This window comes from Alligator sinensis, unplaced genomic scaffold (assembly GCF_000455745.1).
Source record: "Alligator sinensis unplaced genomic scaffold, ASM45574v1 scaffold594_1, whole genome shotgun sequence".
NCBI lineage: Eukaryota > Metazoa > Chordata > Crocodylia > Alligatoridae > Alligator > Alligator sinensis.
Genome location: NW_005842286.1, coordinates 1,204,923 through 1,227,469, shown reverse-complemented (window position 1 = coordinate 1,227,469; position 22,547 = coordinate 1,204,923). Strand labels below are relative to the sequence as shown.

Genomic DNA, 22,547 nt, shown 5'->3' with positions numbered 1-22,547 from the left:
CTAGAGGGAATGAGAACAGGTTTACAATCGTGGGGAAGAAAAAAAATCCCCTCCCCCTCTGCATTGCTCAGCTTGCAGGCTCTTGGGAAATGAGATTTTCACCGCTGACTCACTCGCTGAGGTATTACCGGGTATAAGCAAGGGGCTGGTCTGTGCCCAGGTATCTGTTGCAAAGCCGGCAGTACAATTCTTCTGAGGGCAATCGGTGCAATTCCCTAAGGGGTCAATTATGTGTGAAGCAATTAAGACTATGTAAAAGGTCCCATCTGAGGTTCTGGATGCTGAGGCAATGCTTTTATGAATAGTTATTAAATTTGTTTAATTTTAAATAAAACACCATTAATCCCCAGCTCTGGTCGAGGCTTTTACATCCACATTTCATCTGGGCTTTCCAAAGGAAGCCAGCAGCACTGTCCCCATGCTACAGGTGGGTAAACTGAGGCATGAAGAAGCTTCAGGCCTTGGTGGGGAAAAAATGCCGAGAGAAGTTGTGAACCTGTGAATGGCTCTGATGGCAGTCACACAGCAGAAAGAAATGGCGTGACCTCTCGAGATCTGCCATCAGTCCAGCAATAGATCCCAGTCCCCTCCTCTGATTTGGGTCAAATTCCTGTTCCCAAATACCGTCATCGCCTGTCTAACCCGTACCTGTCAGAGTCGGGAGACGAAGTTATGCTTCACTCCCCGATCCCCGTACTACACGGTCTTAAGACACGTGCTGGAGTTGGTTTGTGTCGCATTCGCAAGCAAACGTTATTAATCATGGGACCTTCTCAGTCAGTACAGCTCTTCTGTTGGCTGTGACCCGATCGGGATTTAGCAGCCCTGCAAACCTTGGGGAGGGGGGTAGGAGCTCTTTGCAGGCCTAGACAGGTGCCCCAACTAGTTTGGGGGTCCCAGAGCACCCTTCGCACTGGGTTGATCTGGGTAAGAGTGCCCTGAGACAGACCTCCTGGGAGAAACTTCCACGAAAGGAAAAGAGGCACGCCGCTGCAGGCAGCTGCCACGTAAACCATTGCTTTAAACTCCCGTTGGGTGCATGTATGAAAGCAGCCCCTTCGTTTCCTACACTGATTTTACCACTAGCAGGTGAGGAGTTTGTAATCCCGCAAGCTTGTAATCCCTGCAAGCCGCTGACAGCTCGGCTCGGAGCAGGCCTTGGTAAAGCGGAGGACGAAGCTAGGGACACGGTGCTGAGCTGCTAGGGTAGGCAGAGCCCTCTGGTCTTCACGCCGCCCTCAGAGCAGCTGCGTTTGGGGGTTGCCCAGTCTTTCCCAAATAAACGCCCCCGGGAGGATCGAGCGACATGGAAAAGCGGAGAATGAAGGCAGCGCAGAGGGTTCGAACAGCAGTCGCAAGGCAGCTGTAACTACAGCTTTCGCCACCACAAAAATGAGCCGGATGGCACGAGCGCTGCTGCGTGGGGTGGGGACTCTCTAATCTTCCCCTGGCAGGGAATCTACCACGGGCCACGTCGGCACACGGGGAAACATCCCTGCTTTGCAAATCCCATCCCTGGCCTGTGTGTGGGGCTGCATCCAGAGGCCTTCAGAGAGATCCCAGCCAGCCAGAAAAACTAGTGGGCTTGCATCTTGTGTCCTGAAAAGCCACTTTTTGCAAACACGCAAAGCTCTTGTGATTTTTTTTTTTTTTTTTTTTTTTTTTCCCGTTCAAAATCCCACCGCCCTCCCTCCCCTGTGAAACGACAGGGTTTATTTCACACCGAGTTCTTTTTTGCTTTGCCTTTGTGGGGGTTTTTTTTCCTGTTTCACCTTCCAAAAGGCTGCAACCAGGGAGCTGGAGAAGGAAAAAAAGGGGGTGGGGACGATTCATTCCCTTGTCTCAGAAAAATCAAAGGTAGGAATGGACACACCGGATGTTTGCTGTGGCCTGGGCAGCGGCTCGTGGCATGTCGCTACCCACCGAGCGCGTGCAGTGCAGGGAGGGCTGGCATCCCTTCCCGGCGAGCATGCTGTCGGCAGTCACAGCACAGCCCTGCATAGATAGCAGGCAGGTAGACCGGGTTGCCAACAGGTGAGCTGTTTGCTTAGGGACAGCTTTCCACCACCATCAGGCTTCGTTCGGGACAGTCGCGTGGGAGCCCTGGCGAGGCTTAGACCCCTGGTGAAAGGGGAAGGGAGGTGACTGAAAGCAGCTGTCACCCACAGACCTCTGCAAAGGGGGCGCTGCACAGCTGAGATCAACCCAGTGTCCCAAAAAAAGCCGAGCCTGGAGCTGTTACTTGCTCCATGCTGGGGGATCTTGGTTGAATCCTGCGGGCTCTTTGGAGCAGATGTTTTGCCGGTATGAGCCGTCTTTGCTCCGACTTCCGCCAAACTGTGGGTGTTGAGAGGGCGTGTGCCTGGCTCCTCTGCCCAAAACCGGCTTGTCCATGGGGCACGACATAAGAAAGTCCCTTCAGTTCTGGTTAAGTCTGGCTGTTGCTCTTTTTCTTTCCTTTTGTGCTTGCCTCTGGGCTACTGAAACCAGCCCGGCTGGTTCTTCCATCCTGCTCGGGGCACCTCTTTCCAAGCTGTGGGGACATACCTGAAACAGGCTGCACCTAGCCTCGCCCTCTGGTGAAATAGCACCGGGACTTTTGGAGAGCCCCTCTTTGCCCCTAGGCTGCACCCTCCTGGGGCTGAGCATGGGGATGTCCGTACAAGTGGGGGATGCCAGCTCTCCAAAGGCAGGGCTCCGGATCTGCCCGTGCCCGGAGCCCCTTCGAGGGTCCGGTACCATCTGCAGCAGTTCCCTGCGACTGCCCGGTGCCTCCATCCTGGGGGCAGAGTGAATGCCCACTAAAACAGACCCAGATGAGTGCTGGGTCCCCCGCACTTCCAGCATCCGATCAGTTGGTTGCTGGGCAGAGGTCCCTGGAAGGAGAGGTGCGTGCCTCAGCAGGGGCAGGAGCCCAGGCCCGGTGCGCTCTGTGGGCTCGGGCGGCCTGTCCTAGGAGTCCCGAGTGGTTCTGGGTGTCTGGATATCTGCACCTGCTCCCTGTCTGGGAGCTATTTTTGGTGATGGAAATAGCTGATAAAGGAGCTGGGCGGCGGGGAGCGATCGGTCTCTGGGGACCTGCAGATGTAACTGCTTCCAAAGCAAAGTGCTGGCCGCTTCCTCGCTGCAGACACTTAGTGGGAGCTCGGAGGGTGACCTGGCGACTCGGGGGGGGTAGGGGAAAGACCTGCCCTGCCTGGGGTAGGAGTAGGGGCTAAATGTAGCCTGCTGGGCCTCGTCCATCCCTGGCTTCTGCCAGTCCCTGCTACCCTGAGGGTGTAGCACAGACTCCCGGGCATGGGGTCTGAGACCAGGTCCTGGGGGTTGAACAATGCGGGGGGGGCAGCCTTTTTGCAGGTGTGCCACCCCCATCCCCTTCCCCTGCCTGTTCTGTTGCTCTGCTTTCTGTTCCCTGCTCAATCAGCTGCATTGCTTTTTGCTCCCTGCCTGATCTGCCGCTCTGCTTTCCGCTCCCTGCCCTAGCTGCGATTTGGCTCCTTGTCCCCTCCTGATCTGCCTCGTGCCACATACACAGGCTGCTCTTGTCACTTAAGGCACCCGTGCCACAAGTTGGCCGCCCCTACCCTAGAGCATGGGCCCACTCTCCCGATGACTGGGCGCTGCGCTAGACCCAGCACTGGTACTGGGAAGGGTCTCTGTTTGCTGTGGTGTTTGGAGCAGAGCATCCTAGCCCCGGCAGGACGGCCAGGCTATTCCTGCTCAACCCCACAGCGATGCTGAGCCTAGCTGGAAGGGTTAGGGTTAGGGTTGGTGTCTAAAGACACCAACCCCCCCCCCCCCGCGCGACCTCTGGGAGGGCTCTGGGGTCGCTTTGCCGGCACGAGCCCGCCTCCCCCCCCCCCCCGCGCGACCTCTGGGAGAGCTCTGGGGCACTGATTTGATCCATCTCTTTCCAGCTGCTGAGTGGGCACCTGGCATGGGTGCTGGCATGTGGGGAACAGGAGTACCAGACCGCAGAGGGCAACTGCGCTCCCTGCAAGGCCTGCCCCCCGGGAGAGGAGCCAGACAGGGTAAGCCGCGATTCCCTCGTGCCAGGCGACAGGGCAGTTCTTGGGGCAGGGCTGTTTTGCTGTGTGGGGATGAGCAGGTCTGTCCTTCCTAGCCCTCGATCCGACGAGCCCCAGTAGGGCTATGAAGCCCTCTCCTGGCAGTAACTGTTGAGCCGTGGGGCACTAGCCCCAATCAGTGCTAACAGGGCAGCCGTGGCAGAGACCCAGGCACGATGCCCCATGCAGACTTGGGTCCAGTTGGGAGAGGAGGTGGGACAGCCCCGTGGTCTTGGGAGCTCTTCCCAGCACCACACCTAACGCCCGAGCACAGATAGCCACTGTGTCTCCTACCGCGCACCACTGACTCCTTCATTTGGGTGCCTGCAGATGTGCGGCTCTGGGCAAGGCCTGGGGGTGACCTGTCAAGCCTGTTCTCCGAGCACCTTCTCAGCCAGCCATGGAGTGGCACCTTGCTTGCCTCATACCCTCTGCGAAGCCAGGAAGAGGGTCTCTGCCAGTCCTGGGACAGCTACAGCTGACAGTCGATGTGGAGACTGCGTGCCAGGGTAACCGCGCTTTATATACCGTTTATCTATACTTTATTTCATGTAGGGGATGGCAAGTGAGGTCCTGCTGGTGCGTGGCCTTTTCCACTTCAAGGCTCAGCCTGGGCTGTGGTGGCTCTCGGTTAAGGCCCGGCCGTGTCTGAAGTGGCTAGCAATCCCGTGGGTCCAGCTTTGGTTTCCCTGCCTGGTACCAAGTGCCCACTCACGGCTGGGTGGATTGGGAAGTGTCTTCCATCATCTCTGGGTTGGCAGCAATCGCCTTAACTGCTCTGCCTCTGTTGTCTGCCTTTGGGTACCTGCATAATTGGGGTCTTCGCTCCCAGTCGCGTCACTGGGGTTGGGCATGCAGGGCACCAGTCCTGGACACTAACTTAAAGGGGGCACTGAAGTGGCAGCTGCCTGGGGAGTCTTTGCCCGATGCCAGCAGCCCCCATGTCATGCAGTAGCAGCTGGGTGCAAGACACCGCAGCATCAGTAGCCAGGGGCAGGCAGGTGACAGTGGCCAGGGGCTTTGAGTCCCCGGGGCAGGTAAGACCGACTGCCTCCTTCTTCCCCACCACCCCAGGGTTGAACTTGTTGGTTGCATGTCTGCAGTCCCCCAGTGCATCTGCAGCTCTGGAAAGGGCTGCGTGCTTGCTTGTTCCTGGAGGCAGGGCCCATGCCTTGCTGTGGGCCTGTGGAGATGGGGTGCCTGGCTCTGACCCTTCCTGAGACGGGCCAGTGGGTCTGGCATCACCGAAGCCAGCAGCAAGGCTCCGAGTTGGACAGCAGCCTCACAAACTCTCCAAGCTGCTGAGCAAGGAGGGGGCAGGAGCTGGTGACTGCAAATTGAGTCACTGGGAAGCTTTTGGCTGAACTCACCCAGTTTGTGCTCCAGGCGGAGGGGAGCCGACTCCCTTAGTCACCTCTCTCTGCTTCCGGCTTCTTCCAGGCACTGGAGCAGATGCAAATCTGCTGAGTCAATAGCATTGGGTGGAGGCCGCTTGCAGAAGGGGGAAGTGAGTTTCTGCCCACTTTTCCCTGGGAAAATCTTGCACTTTTCCTTCTGGAGGTTTCCATAAGCCGCAAATGAACTGGCTAACTTCACTCCACCTCTGAAATGCAGCCACTTCTGGGGTGGAATGCGGCACATGATAACAGTGCAGAGCAATGCTTGTGTTGGGACAGGAAGAGGCTAGCAAAGGATGTGGTGGGAAAGTAGCTGCTTCCGCGGTAGGTGTGCAAGTGACCTTGCACCTCCCCAGTAATGCCCAGGTGCTGTTCCAGTCCGCCTCTCCACTCCCTTGCTAACTTCTCTTCAATCTCGGCAGGTTTTACAGCCCTGAAGGGGAGATGGACCCCACCGCTGAATGCCTGCCGTGCGCCTCTGCTCCCGAAGGCATACCGGGGTGCCCAGGTCAGTGCCGGGGATGGGGAAGGAAGCAACAGCCGTTGCATACGAGGCTGTGAATGGCCTGTGTCTGGAAGGGTCAGGGGAGAGGGGAAGACACAGGGAGCAAGGAGACCCCTCTCTGCTGTTCATTGAGACTGTCTTCCTGTGAGTCCAGCTGGTCCATTGCCCTGAATGCCTTGCCCTGCCAGCCCCCCAAAGCAGACTTGCTGCCTGCTCACCAACCCACCATGTGCAGCTAGAGATCCCTGTCATCGGAGAAGCGGGGGAAGCATCCACCCATGGTCCCGTCTCCCTGCCAGTGCCACAGAGCCTGCCTGATAACAAGAAGCCTGTTTCCAAATGGCCTGACCATGCTGGAGCCAGCCAGGCAGCTCTTAAGGCTTGGAGAAGCAGGCGATAGGCCTCCAGGTTTGGAGAGGTCTGTACTCGTATCATCCCCTTCTGGAGGCACCACCGGGATGGAGCTTGGGTCTGATGGACTCTGTTGCCAAAACTCCCAGCTCTTCTCTTGGCTCAGCTCTGTTCCCTCTGTGCTTTCCTTGTTCTGGGAGGGGAGGGAATGGTTCTGGCTCTTTGCAAAACCAGAGAGGGAGGGACAAGGATCTGATCCGCTGCCAAGGGTCTCCTCTAGCAGGTCATAGGTATTGTCCTTCCCTTCAGGGCCTCTGGTCTCTGCGGGGGATTACCAGGCGCCCGGGATCCTGCTCTCCATCTCCTTGGCGTTTGGAGCTGCCCCTGCCTACCCACTTCCCTCTGGGAATCCACTGAGCTGCTTGTGGCAAGGAGTGGAGCGTGGTTTTTTGTTTTTTTTCTCCTTTCTGCCATTTGTGCCTTCTCGGAGCTGTTTTAGAGCTATAGGTATTTATGCAGCTCACAACGCCCTCTTTGTGCCAGGGGGTCATTAAAGCACCTGAGGGCAGACGGTAGCTCAGGGATCCTCAACCAGAGTGTAGGAGGTCCTTTTGAAGGGTGCTGCAGGAGGTGTGAGGATATAAGCAGATAAGGGCAGGCTCAGCTCAGGTTTGCCTTGCCTGCCCCCTCAGCAAGGAGGTAAGCCCTCTAATTAATTAATTAATCAATCAATCAATCAATCATTTCTTTGAAATGAGGTGCCGTTCAATTCCCAGAAGCTGTGGAGGGGGCCTCCAGTCTGAGGACGAACCTGAAAAGGTTGGCAATTACTGCAATAGATAGCGGGCTACAAAGAAAACCGCCTAGGAAAGCCCTTTCTGTCTCTGCAGAGACTTTGGGCCAGATGTGGCTGCTCGCGCACATCTGGATTGAAGTGCGAAGGGGGCAGATTTGGAGTTGGGCTCCAAGCGTGAGTCTCTTGCTGCTGACATCTCTCTGCCTTGTCAGCAAGCTCCTTGAGGGCAGAGAGGGTCTCCCTTGCTCTGTTTGCACTTGCTGGGTGCTGCAAGGCCCTGGGCTGTACCGGTCTGTGCACTGGAGCAGGAGATGGCTGCAGTGCAGCCCTGTCTAGGACGCAGCACCTCAGACTCTGTCCCAGCGCGCAGCACTGCTATTCCCTTGGTCAGGATGGGAAGCCGGAGGCCCTTGAAGGAGCCACGGAGGAATTTGCGGGGGCGGGGTGGAATGGCTGGGGTTAGTAATTATGGTCACAGCCGAAACGCGTTGCAGCAGCGGCTGCACTTGTCTGGTCCCATGAGTGCCCACTCGTCTCACGCGAGCCCATGTCAGGTGAGCAGCAAGTCACGTGCCCTCCATGGCTTTGCCGCCTCTGCCTGGTTGCATCCGGGGGGGCGGGTGCTGCCCATGCAGGCTAGGATTGCAAGTGCCAGGATAGATAGCAAGGTATTTGCATGCCATGCACAAAGCTTCCTGGAAAGAAACCCAATCGAGTGGATGCCTGTCTGCCTGAAAGTCCCACCAGCCGCCTGAGACAGGAGTCCTGGAGTGCGTGTTGCAATAGGAGGTGCGTTCGGATGGGAGGCAATCTCACGTGTGCGTAGAAAGTGGGGGCGTGATTCACCTGCCATATCTGACGGGGCTGAGACTCAGGGAGCACCTGGGGCCAGGCTGGCCTGTTTGGGCAAGGAGAGAGAGGCAACTTTCCAATGAGTTGTTCAAGGTGCTACGGTTTTGCTGGGCGGCTGATCCTCACAGGAGGCTGAGGCATCTCGGATAAGCATGAGAGGAGTCTGTTGGCATCCTTTGCTTTGTGCCATGTCTGTGTCTCGGGGATCGCCTGCAGGTGCTATAAGGCTCATGCCTGCAAGCTGCTGGGTCAGTAGGCTCAGATCCTAGCAGGGTCCCAGTTGGCCTTTCCAGAGCACCTATAGCAAAACCCATTTGTCTTTAACACCTAAGACTTTAATCTAGATCGTGGAGGAGCACTGACACTCCCATGGCACGAGGGTAGGGTGTTAACCCCACCTCACCCTCACAAAAATGTCTAGCATGCAGCTGGAAGTGTGGCTGGTCCATTCAGTGTGAAGTGAGGGTTAGTGCCAGGTACGTGCTCCGAAGAGTATTTTCTCTCCTCCCCTCTTTTTTTTGTTCTGCTCTTACTAAACTGACAGGTCCCTTCTCCTCCTCCTGCATCAGGCTGGTAACCCCCTGCGCCCAGCTCCGGCTTTGTTGCATTTGGGCATCAGAAACCTGCTTCCTAGCTGGAGATCTAAAAATCCTCCGGTGGCCGAGGTGACTCTGGATCTCTGTTGTGGAGGTGGCAGAAGGTAGAGAAGTCACAGGGGCAAACCTGAGATACTGCTGGAGGATGCCATAGACCCAAATCCCCATGCTGCTCTGCCCTTTCTGCTCAGATCCCTCTGTCCCCCCAGCACTGCTGCTCCCCAGGGATGGGTTGAAGCCATAAGAAAAGCATCTCTTAAGTGCAGAATAGCAGGGGCTGCCTGGAACGTCAGGGACCTGTATTTTATTCCAGTTTTGGGCCCCCGCTACAGAAAGGATGTGGACAAATTAAAGACAGTGACAACGGTTGCAGGGCTGGAGCACATGACTTGTGAGGAGAGACTGAGGGACCTGGGCTGATTTAGTCTGGAGAAGAGACTGAGAGGAGATTGAATAGCAGCCTTCATCTCCCACAGGGGGGTTGCAAAGAGGAGGAGCTGGACCGTTCTCGCCGGTGGCAGATGACGGGGCCAGGAGCGATGGGCTCAAGCTGCACCAAGGGAAGTTGAGGTTGGATATTAGGAAATACTTTCTCGCTAGGAGGGTCGTGAAGCACTGGAACAGGTTACCCAGAGAGGCGGTGAAATCTCCATCCTTGGAGGTTTTGAACACCCGGCTAGACAATACCTTTCCTTGGAGGTTTTGAAGACCCGGCTAGACAATACCTTGGGATGATCTAGTGGGGGATGGTCCTGCTTTGAACAGGGGGGACTAGATGATCTCCTGAGGTCCCTTCTAACCCTCATTTTCTGAGATTAAGTGCCAGCCTGCAGGCTGAGGGGAGACAGAGGAGCAGCACAAACTCACCCTGCTCTTGCCGGCGCTCCCCAGAGATCAGTGCTCCCTGCCTTGCAGCCCTCTCCTGGGGGATCACCACCCCTGCGCGTGCCTGCCAGTGCACTGCGCATGGGCCTAGCATGGTGCCAATGGTCCTGGAGCACTGCCTTGGCAGAGGAGCTATGTGAGGAGCTCCATGTTGCATTGTTGGCACCTTGTATTTGCAGACTCAGTCAGATCCCAGCTGGCATCAGCTTGTTGGCACCGCTGGGGGTGAGAGTGGTGCTGATTTCCACCCTCATTGAGGACGTGCTTTTCTCACCCGGCTCTTCCTCCTTCTGTTGGGCTTAATATTTTCACAGCTTCCAAAATAAATCATTGGGCCCAGGCCAGGTGTGAGAAATCGGATGCCAAAGCTCCAGTAGCGGCTTTAACATCTCCCTGTGGTACCAAGATAAATGCTTTGCAGGAGAGGTGACATCTCTGTGTGTGGGGGGGTAGTGCTCTACTGGGCATATGTGGCATCCTCTTTGAACTGGCAGGTTGTAATTCAGTGTGTTAACGTAGGTGTGGGGAGACCAAGCCATGTCCTGTCTGCATGGAAACACAGGTTCCTCTCTTGGGGAACCCTGGTGTTGGCTCGTCAGACCCTCCGTGCTGGCTGCCACGTGCAGAAAATGGTAGGGGTGCCCTTTTTGAACTAAAAAGCCTTTGATTTGGTTTAGGTCACACGTTTCGCTGTTCGTACGAATGCATGCGCTGCAGCGCCAGGTGCTTTTAAAAGCACCCGGCGCATGGTGCAAGCATGTGTACAAATGCCCTTTGATTCGTATGTGCTGCGGGTCATGGACAGAGAGGTATCTGTTGCAAGCAGTGAACAATGGGTACGGGGGCACAACAGTGCTCGTCTCTCCAGGAGCCGCTAGTGTGATAATCGGTGCCAGCCCAGCTTCGAGCAGGCTCGTTGGGCAAACGGCACTTTGCCCACGATACTTGATGAGGGTCAGCCTCCATCTCGGCCGCTCCCGGGACTGCAGCAGCGTCGGCTTGCTGGCTGCAGCAGCAGGCCTGGCGGAGAAGAGAAGAGCTCAGACGTTGGCAGCTGCTAGTCGAGGAGCCAGCCTTTTCAAGGCTGTGCTCACCAGCTGGGAAACTACGGGCTGCTCGAATGAACGTATCTGGTAGCTCCGTGGATGGCCAGGGCAAAGGAGGGGCAGGACGCCGCGCACGCGCTGCCTCGGCACAAAGCAGCCAGCAGCAAGTATCGCGGCCCCTCAAATGCAGAGACCCCTGGGATCTGGTAGGTGGGACCGTGCTATTTGTACAGCTTTTCATGGGCATCTTCAGCAGCTTGGACCGTCCTTGGGTCTTCACTAGGTTGTTTCCCTGGGAAGCGTCTGGCTGCCTCCCTCCCCACTTCCGCAAACGGGGTTGGCAGGGCTCGAGGCCCAGGTGACGGAGCCGTTCACCCCAGGCAGGTGGCACACGACTTGCTGCTGGGCCTGGTTCATGGCCCCTGCTTTGCTTCTGCCCGTGGCTTTTGTCTTCACGGTCCTGTGGGTTTCACTTCTCCTCCCCATGGCCTGGAGCAGTCCAGACCATTCGCTTGCTCTGGCGCTGTTTGCCGCCGCAGGGACCTGGGAGGTGGTCGTGCACCTTGCTCTGTTGCTTGCGTTTGATTGTGGAAAGGGCAGCAGCGCTGGGTGCTGTCTCCTACCAGCACAGACCGTGGCTTGTCAAGTCCCCAGGGAGCCATCATTTCCCAGGTGGCAGACGGTGTGACCGTGGGATGCTACATAAGCCCAGGCAGTCACCGAGCAGCTGGGGTCCCCGTTGGACAAGCCTCAACTGGTTGCGCCCTCGCTGGGTTTGGCATTGCCCGCCCGAGGTTCGGAGCGCTCCCCTTCTGAGGGACTTACGGAGGACACCTGCCTTCTCTGTGGGGATGGCAGGAAAAGCCGGTCCTTCAGCCCCAGAGTCACCAATCTCCCCTCCTCATCCCTGCCTGTGCCCAGCGGGGCAGACGCTCCACCCAGCATCAGACAAGCGGCTCCCTACCTGTTACTGCAGACAGGACAGAGGCTGCTGTGGGGCGCCAAGAGCACGCTCGGTGCCAGGGTTGCCATGTTGGCTGGGCACAACCTGGTGGGACTGTCCAGTACCTGCTGGGACGAAGAGCCAGGTGTGGGCTCCCTGAGTCTGTGGGAGGAGAGGCTCCGTTCAGTTTTGATACCCTCCTACCTGCTATTCTAGTCTCAATTGCAATGTGTCCCTCTCCCCGTTCACCTGATGGCAGGAGCGGGGATCTGGGAGCACCTTGCTGCTGGCAGCTGGGATTTAAGAGGGATCCAGGCCCTGTCCCGGCCGCTCTGGGACCCTCATGTTGGCTGGGAAAACCGCCAAATGGCCTCTAGCAGCACATTGCAAAAAGTCTTAGCTTTTTTCTAAAATTTGTCTAGCAAAAAAAGAAACCATATTTTATTTTTGAAGGAAAAATGGAAAGCAAACCCCTCCCCTTGTTTTTTCTGTTACTGCAAACCTGCAAATGTTTCCTGATATGAACCCCACACTGGGGAAACCACAAAAAGGGAGGGGAGAGGGTGTTTCCCGACTCCGGGCCCATCTTGCTCTTGGGTTGACTTGGGGCTTTCTCTTCCATTCCCCAGGCTCCAAGGTGGGGCTGACCCGGCTGGTGAGGCACGTTGACCCGCTGCAGAGACCAGACAAGAAGGCGTCCAACGGCACGCAGGGCGGGAAGCCGGAGGAGAGCGCCACGCAGTATGCCGTGCTGGCCATCGTGCCGGTCTTCTGCGTCATGGGGCTGCTGGGCATCCTGGTCTGCAACCTGCTGAAGAAGAAGGGCTACCACTGCACGGCGCACAAGGAGACGGACGAGGAGGCGACGAAGCCTGAGAGGAGCGGTAAGTGGCGTCGGGTGTCCGGAGCCGACGCGTTCTTCCTCCCCAGGTACAACCCAGGCCAGACCTCTCCCCCAGCCCCGCTCCGGGTATGTTGCCTCTTTGGTGCCCCTTCATGCTTCTCTTGAAACCCCCAAGTTGTGATCTGTGGCCCGCGAGACCAGTCCCAAATAGGGCCCGGCTTGCAAAGAGCTTGGGTGCAGGAGAAGATCAGCTTCCAGGCTGCCCACCCGTGCTGTGGGCAGGGTGGCATGTGGCAGTGCAGAGGGTTGGGCACCTTGGCAGCCCCTCAGTGTGGAGGCCAAGGTGCTGAGACCCCGGGGACCCTGCCTGCCCTGGGGTATGGGATGGGCTGCGCTGGGTGGAGGAGGCGGTGGGGAGCTGTTCAGTGTCCTTGGGGCGATGAGCGTCTTAGTCCCCAGCTCCATCCTGCCAACCGAGGAGCAAGGAACAGACACCAAGCCTGTTTTTGGCTCTGTGCTCTCTAAATGACAGGCGAACCAAGAACAGCCCCTGTAATTGGAAGCTGTGGGAGGCCTGGGAGGAAGCCTGGGGCTGGCTGGGAGCCTTTGGGACACAGTTTGGGACCAGCCAAGGCCTCTGGTGGCAGGGGCGGGCATGCCTACCCCTGCCCCTGCTCTGATCGCCAGCTCACGCTCCCTCCCAGACACCAGGGCAGTGTCTGCCCCCTGACATGGCATCAGGCCTGTCCCGGCAGCTCGCTCTGGGACAGCAGTGCTGGCTGTGGCCATGGTCAGTACAGACCTTTGGGCTACCCAGCGTCCAAAGGTGGGGAAGGCCAGGGTGTTATCCACCGCGCTTTGCACCCTCCTTGCCTCTGTGGGGAAGCCCCCAATGATACCTCATTCCCACCCTGAATATAGATGTCCACCCAAACCCTCTGGTCCTAGCAGTGTGCCTAAATCCCCTAGTCTCCTTTGAAGAGCCTCCTGACTGAAGCAGGGAGGGGGTCAGGGGGGCGAGAGGACTTCCCAGGCTCCATGAGTTTTGTCCTTGCCACTGGTTCTGCAGCAGGGAACAAAGCTTTGTTCGGCAGGGTGCCTCAAGGGCAGGGCACGCTGCGGGAGATGCTGAGTAAGAGCTGCCTCTGCAGTCCCAGCGGCTAGGAGCGAGCAGCAAGGGCACAAGGGCTGGCTGTCCTTCGGAGGAGGCTGGGCCCTGCAGCTTGGAGGGGAGAAGAGAAAGCAGAGACCCCTTTCTCCCTACCGCAAAGCTGCCAGGTGTGCTAGTGGAGAGGCTAGCACGGCTCTGCTAAGCACCGTGCCCTTCTGTGTAGCATGCATGTGTGCGTGCATGCTCTGCCTGGGGAATCCAGTTCCTCTCCTGTAACCGCTCTGCAACCCCAGGAGCTCACAGGTCATGAGCTAAGCCCCCAGAGCCAGGACTGACCTAAACCCCAGGAGAGTTTGTGGTTTCCAGCAATCCTGGCCTGGGTCTGTCCGAGCCTTGCATGCCCCTTGCCCCTCTCCTGCGTCCACAAGTGCAGCCTCCATACAGAATCGGGACTCGTGGTAGAGGTAATACCTTTGATTAGGCCAACTAGATTTTTGCAAAAGAACTTTAATTTAATATCACCTCTACCACAAGTCCTGATTCCTTTTGCCTCTAGACTAATACAGCAGCAACCTGGATACCTGCCTCCATACAGAGACTCTGGCTGCTTTGCAGGTTGGGTGGGTGTGCTGGAAGGGGGGTCTTCACTCCACCCAGCTGCTGGTCCTACCCTCTAGCACTAGCCCCTTTTGGGGTTTGGGGCACAGACTTGTTCCCAAACCTAGTAATAAGCTCCCCAAAATGGATCTGCTTGCTTTGCTCTCTTTCTGGATGGCTTATGTCAGCACATGCCAATGTGACCGATTCCCTCCTGACTCGCTGCATCTCTCCTGGGCTTTTCTCCAGCAGGGAGCACAAGGTATATTTGTACCCCTACCCCAGGCCAGGCCCAGGGAGCTGAATGATAAAACCCTCTTCTCTCTTCCTAGCCTGTTTCTTTTCCACTGGCGCAAAATTGGTGCTGAGGGACTTGCTGGCAATGCTGTCTCCGAATCGGAGAGATCTTGAGGCTGCGGAGGGTGTGAGCTGTTAGATGTGCTGTGCCAAGCATAGCCCATGCAGTACAGGGCATGATGTGAGGGTTAACCAAGTGTCTCCTGACTCTTGGGGGCCTGCATAGCAAGGACAAGCAATGCTCGAGTCACCCAGAGGCCTCTGTCCATAGGAACCCAGACTGGTCTGTTCCCCCACCCAGTTGCCCAGGGCTGACCTGTGGCTGGCTTAGATTTGCTGGTCACTTCCAGCAACGGGTACATATATTTTTGGCCTTGATGCTGGGAATGACTGGCACTTCTCCATCACCCAGTAGATGAAAGTGCCCGGCCTGCCAGCACGACTCCTCCCTGGGCACAGCAAGATTAGGTGGCACGTCGCTGTCCCTCTACCAGCAACGGGCTTGTTTGAAGGCGCCCTCTCTTCTTTAATCCCATTCACTGGGAGATCCTCGAGAGAGGCGCTTTGCTCAGCGGTGCCTGGGTGGCACAGCTGGACTGCATCCTCAGGCACCGTCTGAATACCGAGTGCCCTGCTCAACCCATTTCCTCTGCATGCCGGCCTGTGCCCAGAGCACACCTGGGTGGCACAGCTGGGCTGCATCCTCAGGCACCGCCTGAAGCAGCTTGCCTCTGCCCAGCATTGTCGTCGTCCAAGAGCCCGTGGCTGCTCTGCCCGCCGTGCTCCTCGCTGCCCTGCATGCCTCTCCCCCCCAGTGTTTTGGGAGAAAAGTGAAAGTTTAAATAACCCCAAAATGCTTGACGTGCGCGCATGTCGCCATGACGACCATGAAGATGGGTCCCTGGTGCTTGCGGCACCGGTTGTTGCTGGGCTCGACGAGACGAAACCAGTGCTGACCTAGTTTCTGGAGCAGACTTGGCTACAGTTAAGCTGCCCTACGGGATACGAGAGGGGGGTGCTGGAGATGTGCACAGCAAAGCCCAGGCTTATAAAACCTCCTGACGAGGGCTTTCTAACCAAGGAGCTGGCATTGCTACGATCCCGTGTGCTTTCCAACCACGACCGCACACCCCATTCCACAGCTGGAGAAACTGAGGCACAGAGAAACACAGCTGCTTTTTGAAGGATGCTCAACCCCACTAGTTTCCACACTCGCTATCCAGCTGCATCTTCAGCAGCTTTGGGGGTCCTTTCGCCTGTGGCCAGCTGTGTTGACACGGGTGGGTGTTGGGGTGCCTGCCAGAGGTTACAAACAGGTGCCCAGGAGAATAGACCCTTAAGGAGGAAGAAGGATCTTGTTGGCAGCCTAGTAAAGTAAAGCAGAGCAGAGACCCTGATCTCTGGAGACCGTGGTTTTAGTCCCGGTTCTGCCACTGCCCCCTGTGCCTCGGTTTCCCCACCTCTAAAACAGACACCAACACCAATTGGCATGAGCAAGGCCACGATTAAGTCTGGCAGGGGCTAGAGGTGAAGTGTGGGGCAGCACTAGAGGTGTCCTACCCACCTCTGGCAGAGGGGCCCAAGCTGCGTCCGAAACCAGGCTGGATCTAGGATCTGCGACCGGGCTGCTCTCTTGCGGGCAGTCCTGAGAAGGGCCAGCTGCACCGGGGCTGGTCCACACCCAAGCAACCCCGACACGGGCAGTCTCTGTTGCCTGATAACAGCCAAATGGGGATGTGGATACGCTTCAGTCCCAGCTGTGCTGTAGGTGTCCTGCGTGAGTTTGGTCAAGTCACTAAACCCTCTAGGCCCTGGAGGACAGGGGTCATACTGCCCTTTGTCTGAGCGATTGAGACCGTAAGCTCTTCCAGCTAGGAAGATCGTGCATGTACAGCACCTTGCATCCATGCAGAGCAGTGGGCTCTGGGGCCTCTGGGAGATGTGACTGCGATAAAAGATGGGTGATTTGAGACCTTCCATTTGGCACCTGCTAATTTGGAGCATAGTGCGTGGTCGGTGGGGGCAGGGACTCTAGGATTAGGGTTCGGGGGTGTTTTGAAGCTCGTGGCAGGAGCTGGCATTGGGGGGATGTTCTTCTTGAGTGCCAAAGTGTCCGTGGCTGTTGCATGGTTTCCTGGGATTGGGGAGGACCGAACTGGATGCCCCAGGTTGTCTCTTTCTGTCCAAGAGACTGGGTGTCGCTTGGGAGCAAACAACTTCCATGCTCCTCCGCTTGCTTTAAAGCAGGGGAAGCAGACTCGGGACACTGGGGTTGTCCCTGGCCAAGCCGTTGAGACAAGCCTTTATTCCTCCACCTCCACAACAGGCAGGACCCTGTGGACCTCTGTGTGGCCCCAAGGCCAGCACAGACAAGACGATAAGATGCCCTGGTATTTCTGTGCATTGGAGGCAATATGGGATGCTCACACCCTGATGTCTCTCTCTGCAGCTAGCAGCTCTACCTACAGGCTAGACGATGCCAATGAAGACACCATCGGGGTCCTGGTGCGGCTGATCACGGAGAAGAAAGGTCAGTGGCGAGGGAGGCAGGGCTCTTTCCAACCCAGTGGAGGGTTGGAGGGTCTTTCCAACCCTGTGAGAGAGCCGGAGGGTCCCGGCTCATGCGGTTATGCTCAGGGCAGAGGTGGGAAATGTTCAGAGCGCCGACCCGTCGCTCTTCAGCTGCCAGAGCCTCCCGCGTGCAGCTCCGGCACCATCTCCTCGTCTTTTGTCCGAATGGTGTTCAACCTTTGCGCGTCCCGCAGATGCTGTTCCCTGCTTCAGGCGTGGTCAGGGGTGAGATGTATAAAGAGACACAAGCGTTCCCCAGTTATCCAGCACATTTATTTAGAGAGAACAAAATGCATTAACAAGCAACGGGTTAGTTACCCGGCTAAGCGGTTGCTCTGTCCCAAGAGCGTGGATCAGACAGCCCTTAGTCTCTCCAGGTCAGCAGGCTTGAAGGCATGTCTGGCCAGTCTGTCTCTACTCTTACCTTTGTATGAGCTTGACTTGGCTAATCCAATGTAAGCATGCTTTAAAATTTCCTTATACCTCTTGGCTGAAAACCCTACGCTCCCCATCACACTTCACTCGTGCCCAAACAAGGTGATGCCTGGTTACATCTCTTTTTCCTAGCAACAGGATTACAAATCTTAGTATAACCTTAGTCACTGCAAAGTTTCAACAGCACCTTGGCAAGCTTGGGTAACGAATTCATAGAGCCATATGCATGAAGGGACCTTCAGAGGTCATCGAGTCCAACCCCCTGCCTGAGGCAGGATCGGCCCCATCCAAACCATCCCAGACAAATCCACTTGCTGCCTTTATAACCCCTGAATGGGGCTCGCAAAATGCATCCAGCCGGCAGCTCATGGTCCTTTCTGGTGCTCTGGCCCCGACAGAGAACGCCGCTGCCCTGGAGGAGCTGCTGAAGGACTATCACAGCAAGCAGGTGGTGCAGACGACCCACAAGTCCACTAACAAGTAAGACCGCCTCCCTTGGCTCCGGGGGTCTGTCACAGGGCAGGTTGGATGATGCACAGGCTCAGTGGAGGTTGGCGGAGGCAGGAGTTGCTGGGAACCCGTTTAGCACCATGAAAAGCCCTGGGTGTTGCAGCCATGGTGAGAGAGGAGCAATTCGCAGCACAGCATCTTGCCCCAAGGGTCTCCCTGGGCAAAACACACTGGCAAGGAACCCAGTTGCAGTAAAGAACCGCACGCAGGTCTGGTAGGGACCGGTCTAGCAGAGACAGGCCTCGGCCCCTGCACCCGTGTACCCCTGGGCTAGCAGGACTGCAGCAGGATTTCAACTGCCCCTGTGCTGGTGTGCTGTGACCATATGAATGACCAGGGCTTTCTGCAGAGGGACCTCAAATGAGCTGTTATAGCCTCCTTGCCCAGAGGGCTGCTTGCAAGAAGCTGCTCCGGGCTGGTAGCTCCTGCAAGCATGGCAGAGCTGGCTCCTTGGGGAGGAAGACAGGCTGCCCTGCTCACTGACGCTTTTGTTTTGGGTAGGGTTTGTCATAAGGGGCAAGCATGGTGTATAGTGAGCAACTGGAAGATGCATCACTTGCCAGCATAGTCCTGGGCTACAGCCAAGTCTTAAGTCCCACATGGGGTCCGGGCTGAGGCAGGTGGGGATCCCATGGGGTAGTCAGAGGTGATATGGGCTGGGGCTGGTGGGACCCTGGTCTGTCCTTCCTACCCTCCCTTCTGACCCTGTGTTTCTCCCAACAGGCTGCACCTCCTGCCACAGCTACCCCCCATCTGCCGGCACCAGCACCACCTGCACACGGTGCAGGGCCTGGCCCTGCGCTCGGGCCCTAGCTGCACCCGCTGCAGCCAGAAGAAGTGGCCGGAGGTGCTGCTTTCGCCTGAAGCTGCAGCCACTGCTGCTGCCATCGCTCCCATCCCCACGATGACCAGTACCGTCCCTGCCAAGCCCTCCAAGCCAGGTGGCAAGGCTAGCAGGTCTGGGGAGATCACCATCCTCTCCGTAGGCAGGTGAGCGGGACAGAGTGGGCATCTGAGGGGGTCGGAGCAAGGGAAGCTTTCGGTGTCTTGTCAGCCAGCGGCACAGGGACACCTCTCCAGGTGCCCTGGTCTGCTCAGCTCAGCTCTCTGGGCTGGGCAGCAATCGGTCAGCAAGCCCTGGTACACACGACCACTTAGCTTGGCACTAACACCAGGTCAGCATCTGCCCAGAGGGAAAAAGGGGCTCTCTTGCCCAGCCAGGGCCAGGTGTCGGGAGAAAGGGGCAGCCTGCTTGGCCCCTGCTTGGGGGTGGGTGCTGTGATCCTGCCTGACATGGTGCGGTGTAGGCAGGAGTTGCTGGGAACACATTTTTAGACTTGGCTCGCAGCAGGGGTCCAGGCTTTTGAGGGATCTGGGCCTTGAATGCAGATCCCCTGATGGGGACAGGTTGCAGCTTTGCCAGCAATGCTTTGTAGCATCATTGAGCTGGCTCCCAAGCCTGTGGTTGACTTCTGAGCAGAGGCAGCCAGGCCTCAAGCTGCAGAGGACAGTGGTCTCTAATCCCAGGGGTCCTGAGTGCTCTCCCTGCTGCTAGCAACACACCTAGGGCCAGCGTATACCTGCCCCTAGGGGAGGGCAGGGGGTTGCCCCTTGTTCCCCCCGCGGGGGTGGATCGGTACCGGGACCTGCCCGACTCACGCACCGCGGTGCCCCCAGGTTCCGGGTGGCTCGCATCCCGGAGCAGAAGCCCAGCCTCCCGGAGGTGAGGACCGTCTCCGAGAGCGGCGGAAACGAGCTGCGCCCCGGATGCAGCCCCGTCTCCGGTGCATCGGATGCGCCCCGCTGCAGCCTCCCTGCCGAACAGAAGCCGCTGGTGAGCAATGGAGCAGCCCGGTCCACGTGGCTGAAAACGGCTGACAGCCAGCAAGAGGTGAGCGGCCTGTGCGCGTGGGGCACCTGGGATCCAGCTCTCACGGGCGGTGAGAGGGCTCCGGTCCAGGTTTCGCGTCCCTCTCTCCTCACCTGCTTGAACCCGGGCCTCGCCAGGCCCTTGTCTTCTAAAGCAAGGCTGGAAAGGAGGTAAAACCTGGACCTGTAGTGAGCACACTGGGCAGGAGCGAGGGGAGCGTGACCCTCGCATGCACCCTCAGTGCAGCCGACACAGTGGCTGAGATGCCCTTTGTCACCTCTCTGCTGCCAATGCCAAGGAGAGGGGAGGAAATGTTGCTGTTTTGGACTGGAGGCAGCAGACTCACAGCCCCATAAACCAGCTTGGAGGAAGGGGTCCTGTGGGCTCTTTCCAGGCCCCCCTGAGCCAGCCTGCTGGGCCCTGTGCTACGGTATCTCCAGGGCTCCTCTCATTCAGCAGACTTGCATTCGACATCGCACCCGCTGCCCTCTCATGGTGCCAATCCCATAGGAGCTGCCAGAGATCAGCGCCTCCGAGCCCCTAAATCCGATTGCAAAGGGCTCCTTCCAAACTCAGACCAGAGCCAGGCAGGTTTAACCACTCTGCACTGTCAGATGTGGACCGTAACAGGGCGCCTAATGTGGACACCTGGCTACCTCTCTGCTGTGTCCTCAGCATGGGTATCCAATGGGTACGGGCTGATTCAGGTGATCTGGACTGGGGTGCCCCGAGGTGGCATATTTGGGATGAACGTGCTAGTAGCTCCCACCTGCTAGAGCAGTCAGGAACCAAGCGAGCAAAGTCCGGACCGACACGGCCGGGGGCTCTGGGAACGGGGCCCAGCTCCAGCACGGCCATCTGCCGCAGCAGTGATGCTTGTGCGCACGCACACGCTCCGTGACAGGAGCCCCGTGGAAACTGTTTTATTGTGAGCAAGGAAAACAGCTGGCGACCCAGCAGCGGGGAGGGTGGAGCGGGGGAGTGATGTCCCCAGCAGCGGTGCTACGCCATTGCATGCTAATAATGCCGAAGGCTTGGATGCAGGGCTGTAAACTGCTGCTGGTTGCACCCGTCTCCGGGTATGACGCCGGAGCCGCACGGGTCGGGGTGAGGACTGAGGGGAGCCCTGGGTCTGGGAGACTGGCTTTGTTTTCTGGCCTCCTTGGTAATGGCTGTGCTGCAGGCAGCTGGGTTTGGGATCCCCTGTAAGCTCCCCTTGGGTGTCCTCCTTGAGCTGACGGGTATCACGGTGGTGGAGCATGGGCCACGAAGGGACGTTGCTTGTGGGAGCCCAGACAGATCTCGTCCCCCAGCTCCAGGGCAGTGCCAGGGGGATGGCTGAGATCAGCTCTTGCCTCGGGGCTGTCACAGGGAGGCCGGGGAGCTCGTAGGGCTGCTGAGAGAGGAGCCATAGTGCACAGGTTGCAGCAAGAGCAGATGCTCTGGCTGGCCAAGCAGAGGGGCCTGGAGGGGTGGCACGACCCAGGGCTGTGGGGTGTGAGGCAGGGCCAGATTTGGGTGTGGGGGACACTGCTATCCTGCCAAGGTAACTCATCTGTGGCTGCTCCCTGGCTCCCATGTGTCCTGGGCATCAACCCACCTCCTTCCCAGAAAGAGAGGCCACAAGTTAGTGCTTCTGGGAGAGGAATCGGGTTGTGAAAACTCGGCTCATCAGCCCTGTCCGCACCCCATGCTGGAGGAGGAGCCCCGTATCCTCTCAGCCCCCCGCCCCGTGTCTGAACGCACCCCGCTTGCTCGTTTCAGAACAACCCGTACGTCATTAGACTGCGCGAGAGTAACCTTGTTATCTGAAGGTAACGCAGCCCTTTGGACTTGCGGTGGCGGAGGGTGAGGGGACGCCATGGCCTTTTCTGCTTCTGCCGGTCCGGTGCAGGGTTCGGTGCTTTGGGGGGCCTGGGCGGGCTCTTTCTGCTTGGCAGGGCGCTTGGCAGTGGCGTATGGTGAAGGGCACAAGGCTTTGTCCACCAGCAGCTCTAAGAGGTGCGGGGTCTGCACTTGCTATGCTCAGAGACAGGCTCACAGCACGGGTTCGGACTCGGGGCATGTACTGCCCCTACTATGGGGCACGTTCACACATGGGCTCCCACCTGCCCGTCAAACCTGCCAACAACTTGAGTCAGGAAGAAGATGCTGACTCTGCACATTGGGGCTTGAACGGTCACGATGGCTAGAGGGGTCCTGGTGGACTCTCCCCATCCAGAGTCCTGAGCTCGGAGAGGGCACGCCTGCTGTCATGAGTTTCTTCTGACTGGTTTGACTTCCCATTCCCTGCCTGGAATAAGGGCAGCAAGAAATTCAGGGTAACACCTCCCTGAACTTCTTGAAGCACCCGGAAAGTCCCCTGTAATGGTGACGGCAAGGGGAAAAGGGAAGCCGGGTTCCTGGGTTCGATTCCTGGCCCTGGCACCAGCCTGCTTGGCTGAGCTCTGCGGGAGCAAGTCCACGGAGGTTAAGAAGCGGGTGGTATTGTCCCCGAAGGGCATGAGTTTCAGACGCACAATAAATACGTGAAGGATGATTGGAGACAATAGATGGAGGCTTTTCTCTGTGGCTGTAGGGTCCAGGACTAGGAGCAGCAGCCTCAAGCTGCAACGGAGGAAATTTAGGTTGGAGGCTGGGGGCAACTTTCTGGCTCTGAGGGTGGTCACGCTGTGAAATCTCTATCCTTGGAAGTCCTCAAGAGCTGGTTAGACAGACACTTGGCTAGTCCGGGGTGAGCCTGCCTTGAGCAAGGATTGGATGACCTAGCCCTACTTCTCCTATGATCCTACAAGCAGTCTCCAACGGGGAGCTACAGCCCGGGCTCCTGGCTGGGAGATCGCTGTAGCACCCGTGGGAGGGCCGGGAAGAGCG

General features: G+C 57.7%; 1 protein-coding gene across 2 annotated transcripts in view; it reads left to right on the top strand.

Moving 5' to 3' along the window:
- Positions 1 to 22,547, top strand: part of RELT (RELT, TNF receptor) — a 50,787-nt gene that overhangs the window by 23,870 nt on the left and 4,370 nt on the right. Inside the window, exons 3-11 of one of the 2 annotated variants that reach the window (XM_006028065.2) lie at positions 3,918 to 4,031; positions 4,398 to 4,576; positions 5,887 to 5,972; positions 12,068 to 12,322; positions 16,737 to 16,817; positions 17,692 to 17,773; positions 18,527 to 18,793; positions 19,481 to 19,694; positions 21,438 to 21,487. In XM_006028065.2, the coding sequence (XP_006028127.1) occupies positions 3,918 to 4,031; positions 4,398 to 4,576; positions 5,887 to 5,972; positions 12,068 to 12,322; positions 16,737 to 16,817; positions 17,692 to 17,773; positions 18,527 to 18,793; positions 19,481 to 19,694; positions 21,438 to 21,485 (1,326 nt within the window). In that variant the 3' untranslated portion in view covers positions 21,486 to 21,487. The remainder of the gene's footprint in view (positions 1 to 3,917; positions 4,032 to 4,397; positions 4,577 to 5,886; positions 5,973 to 12,067; positions 12,323 to 16,736; positions 16,818 to 17,691; positions 17,774 to 18,526; positions 18,794 to 19,480; positions 19,695 to 21,437; positions 21,488 to 22,547) is intronic. The other variant, XM_025209369.1, reaches the window with a different exon arrangement.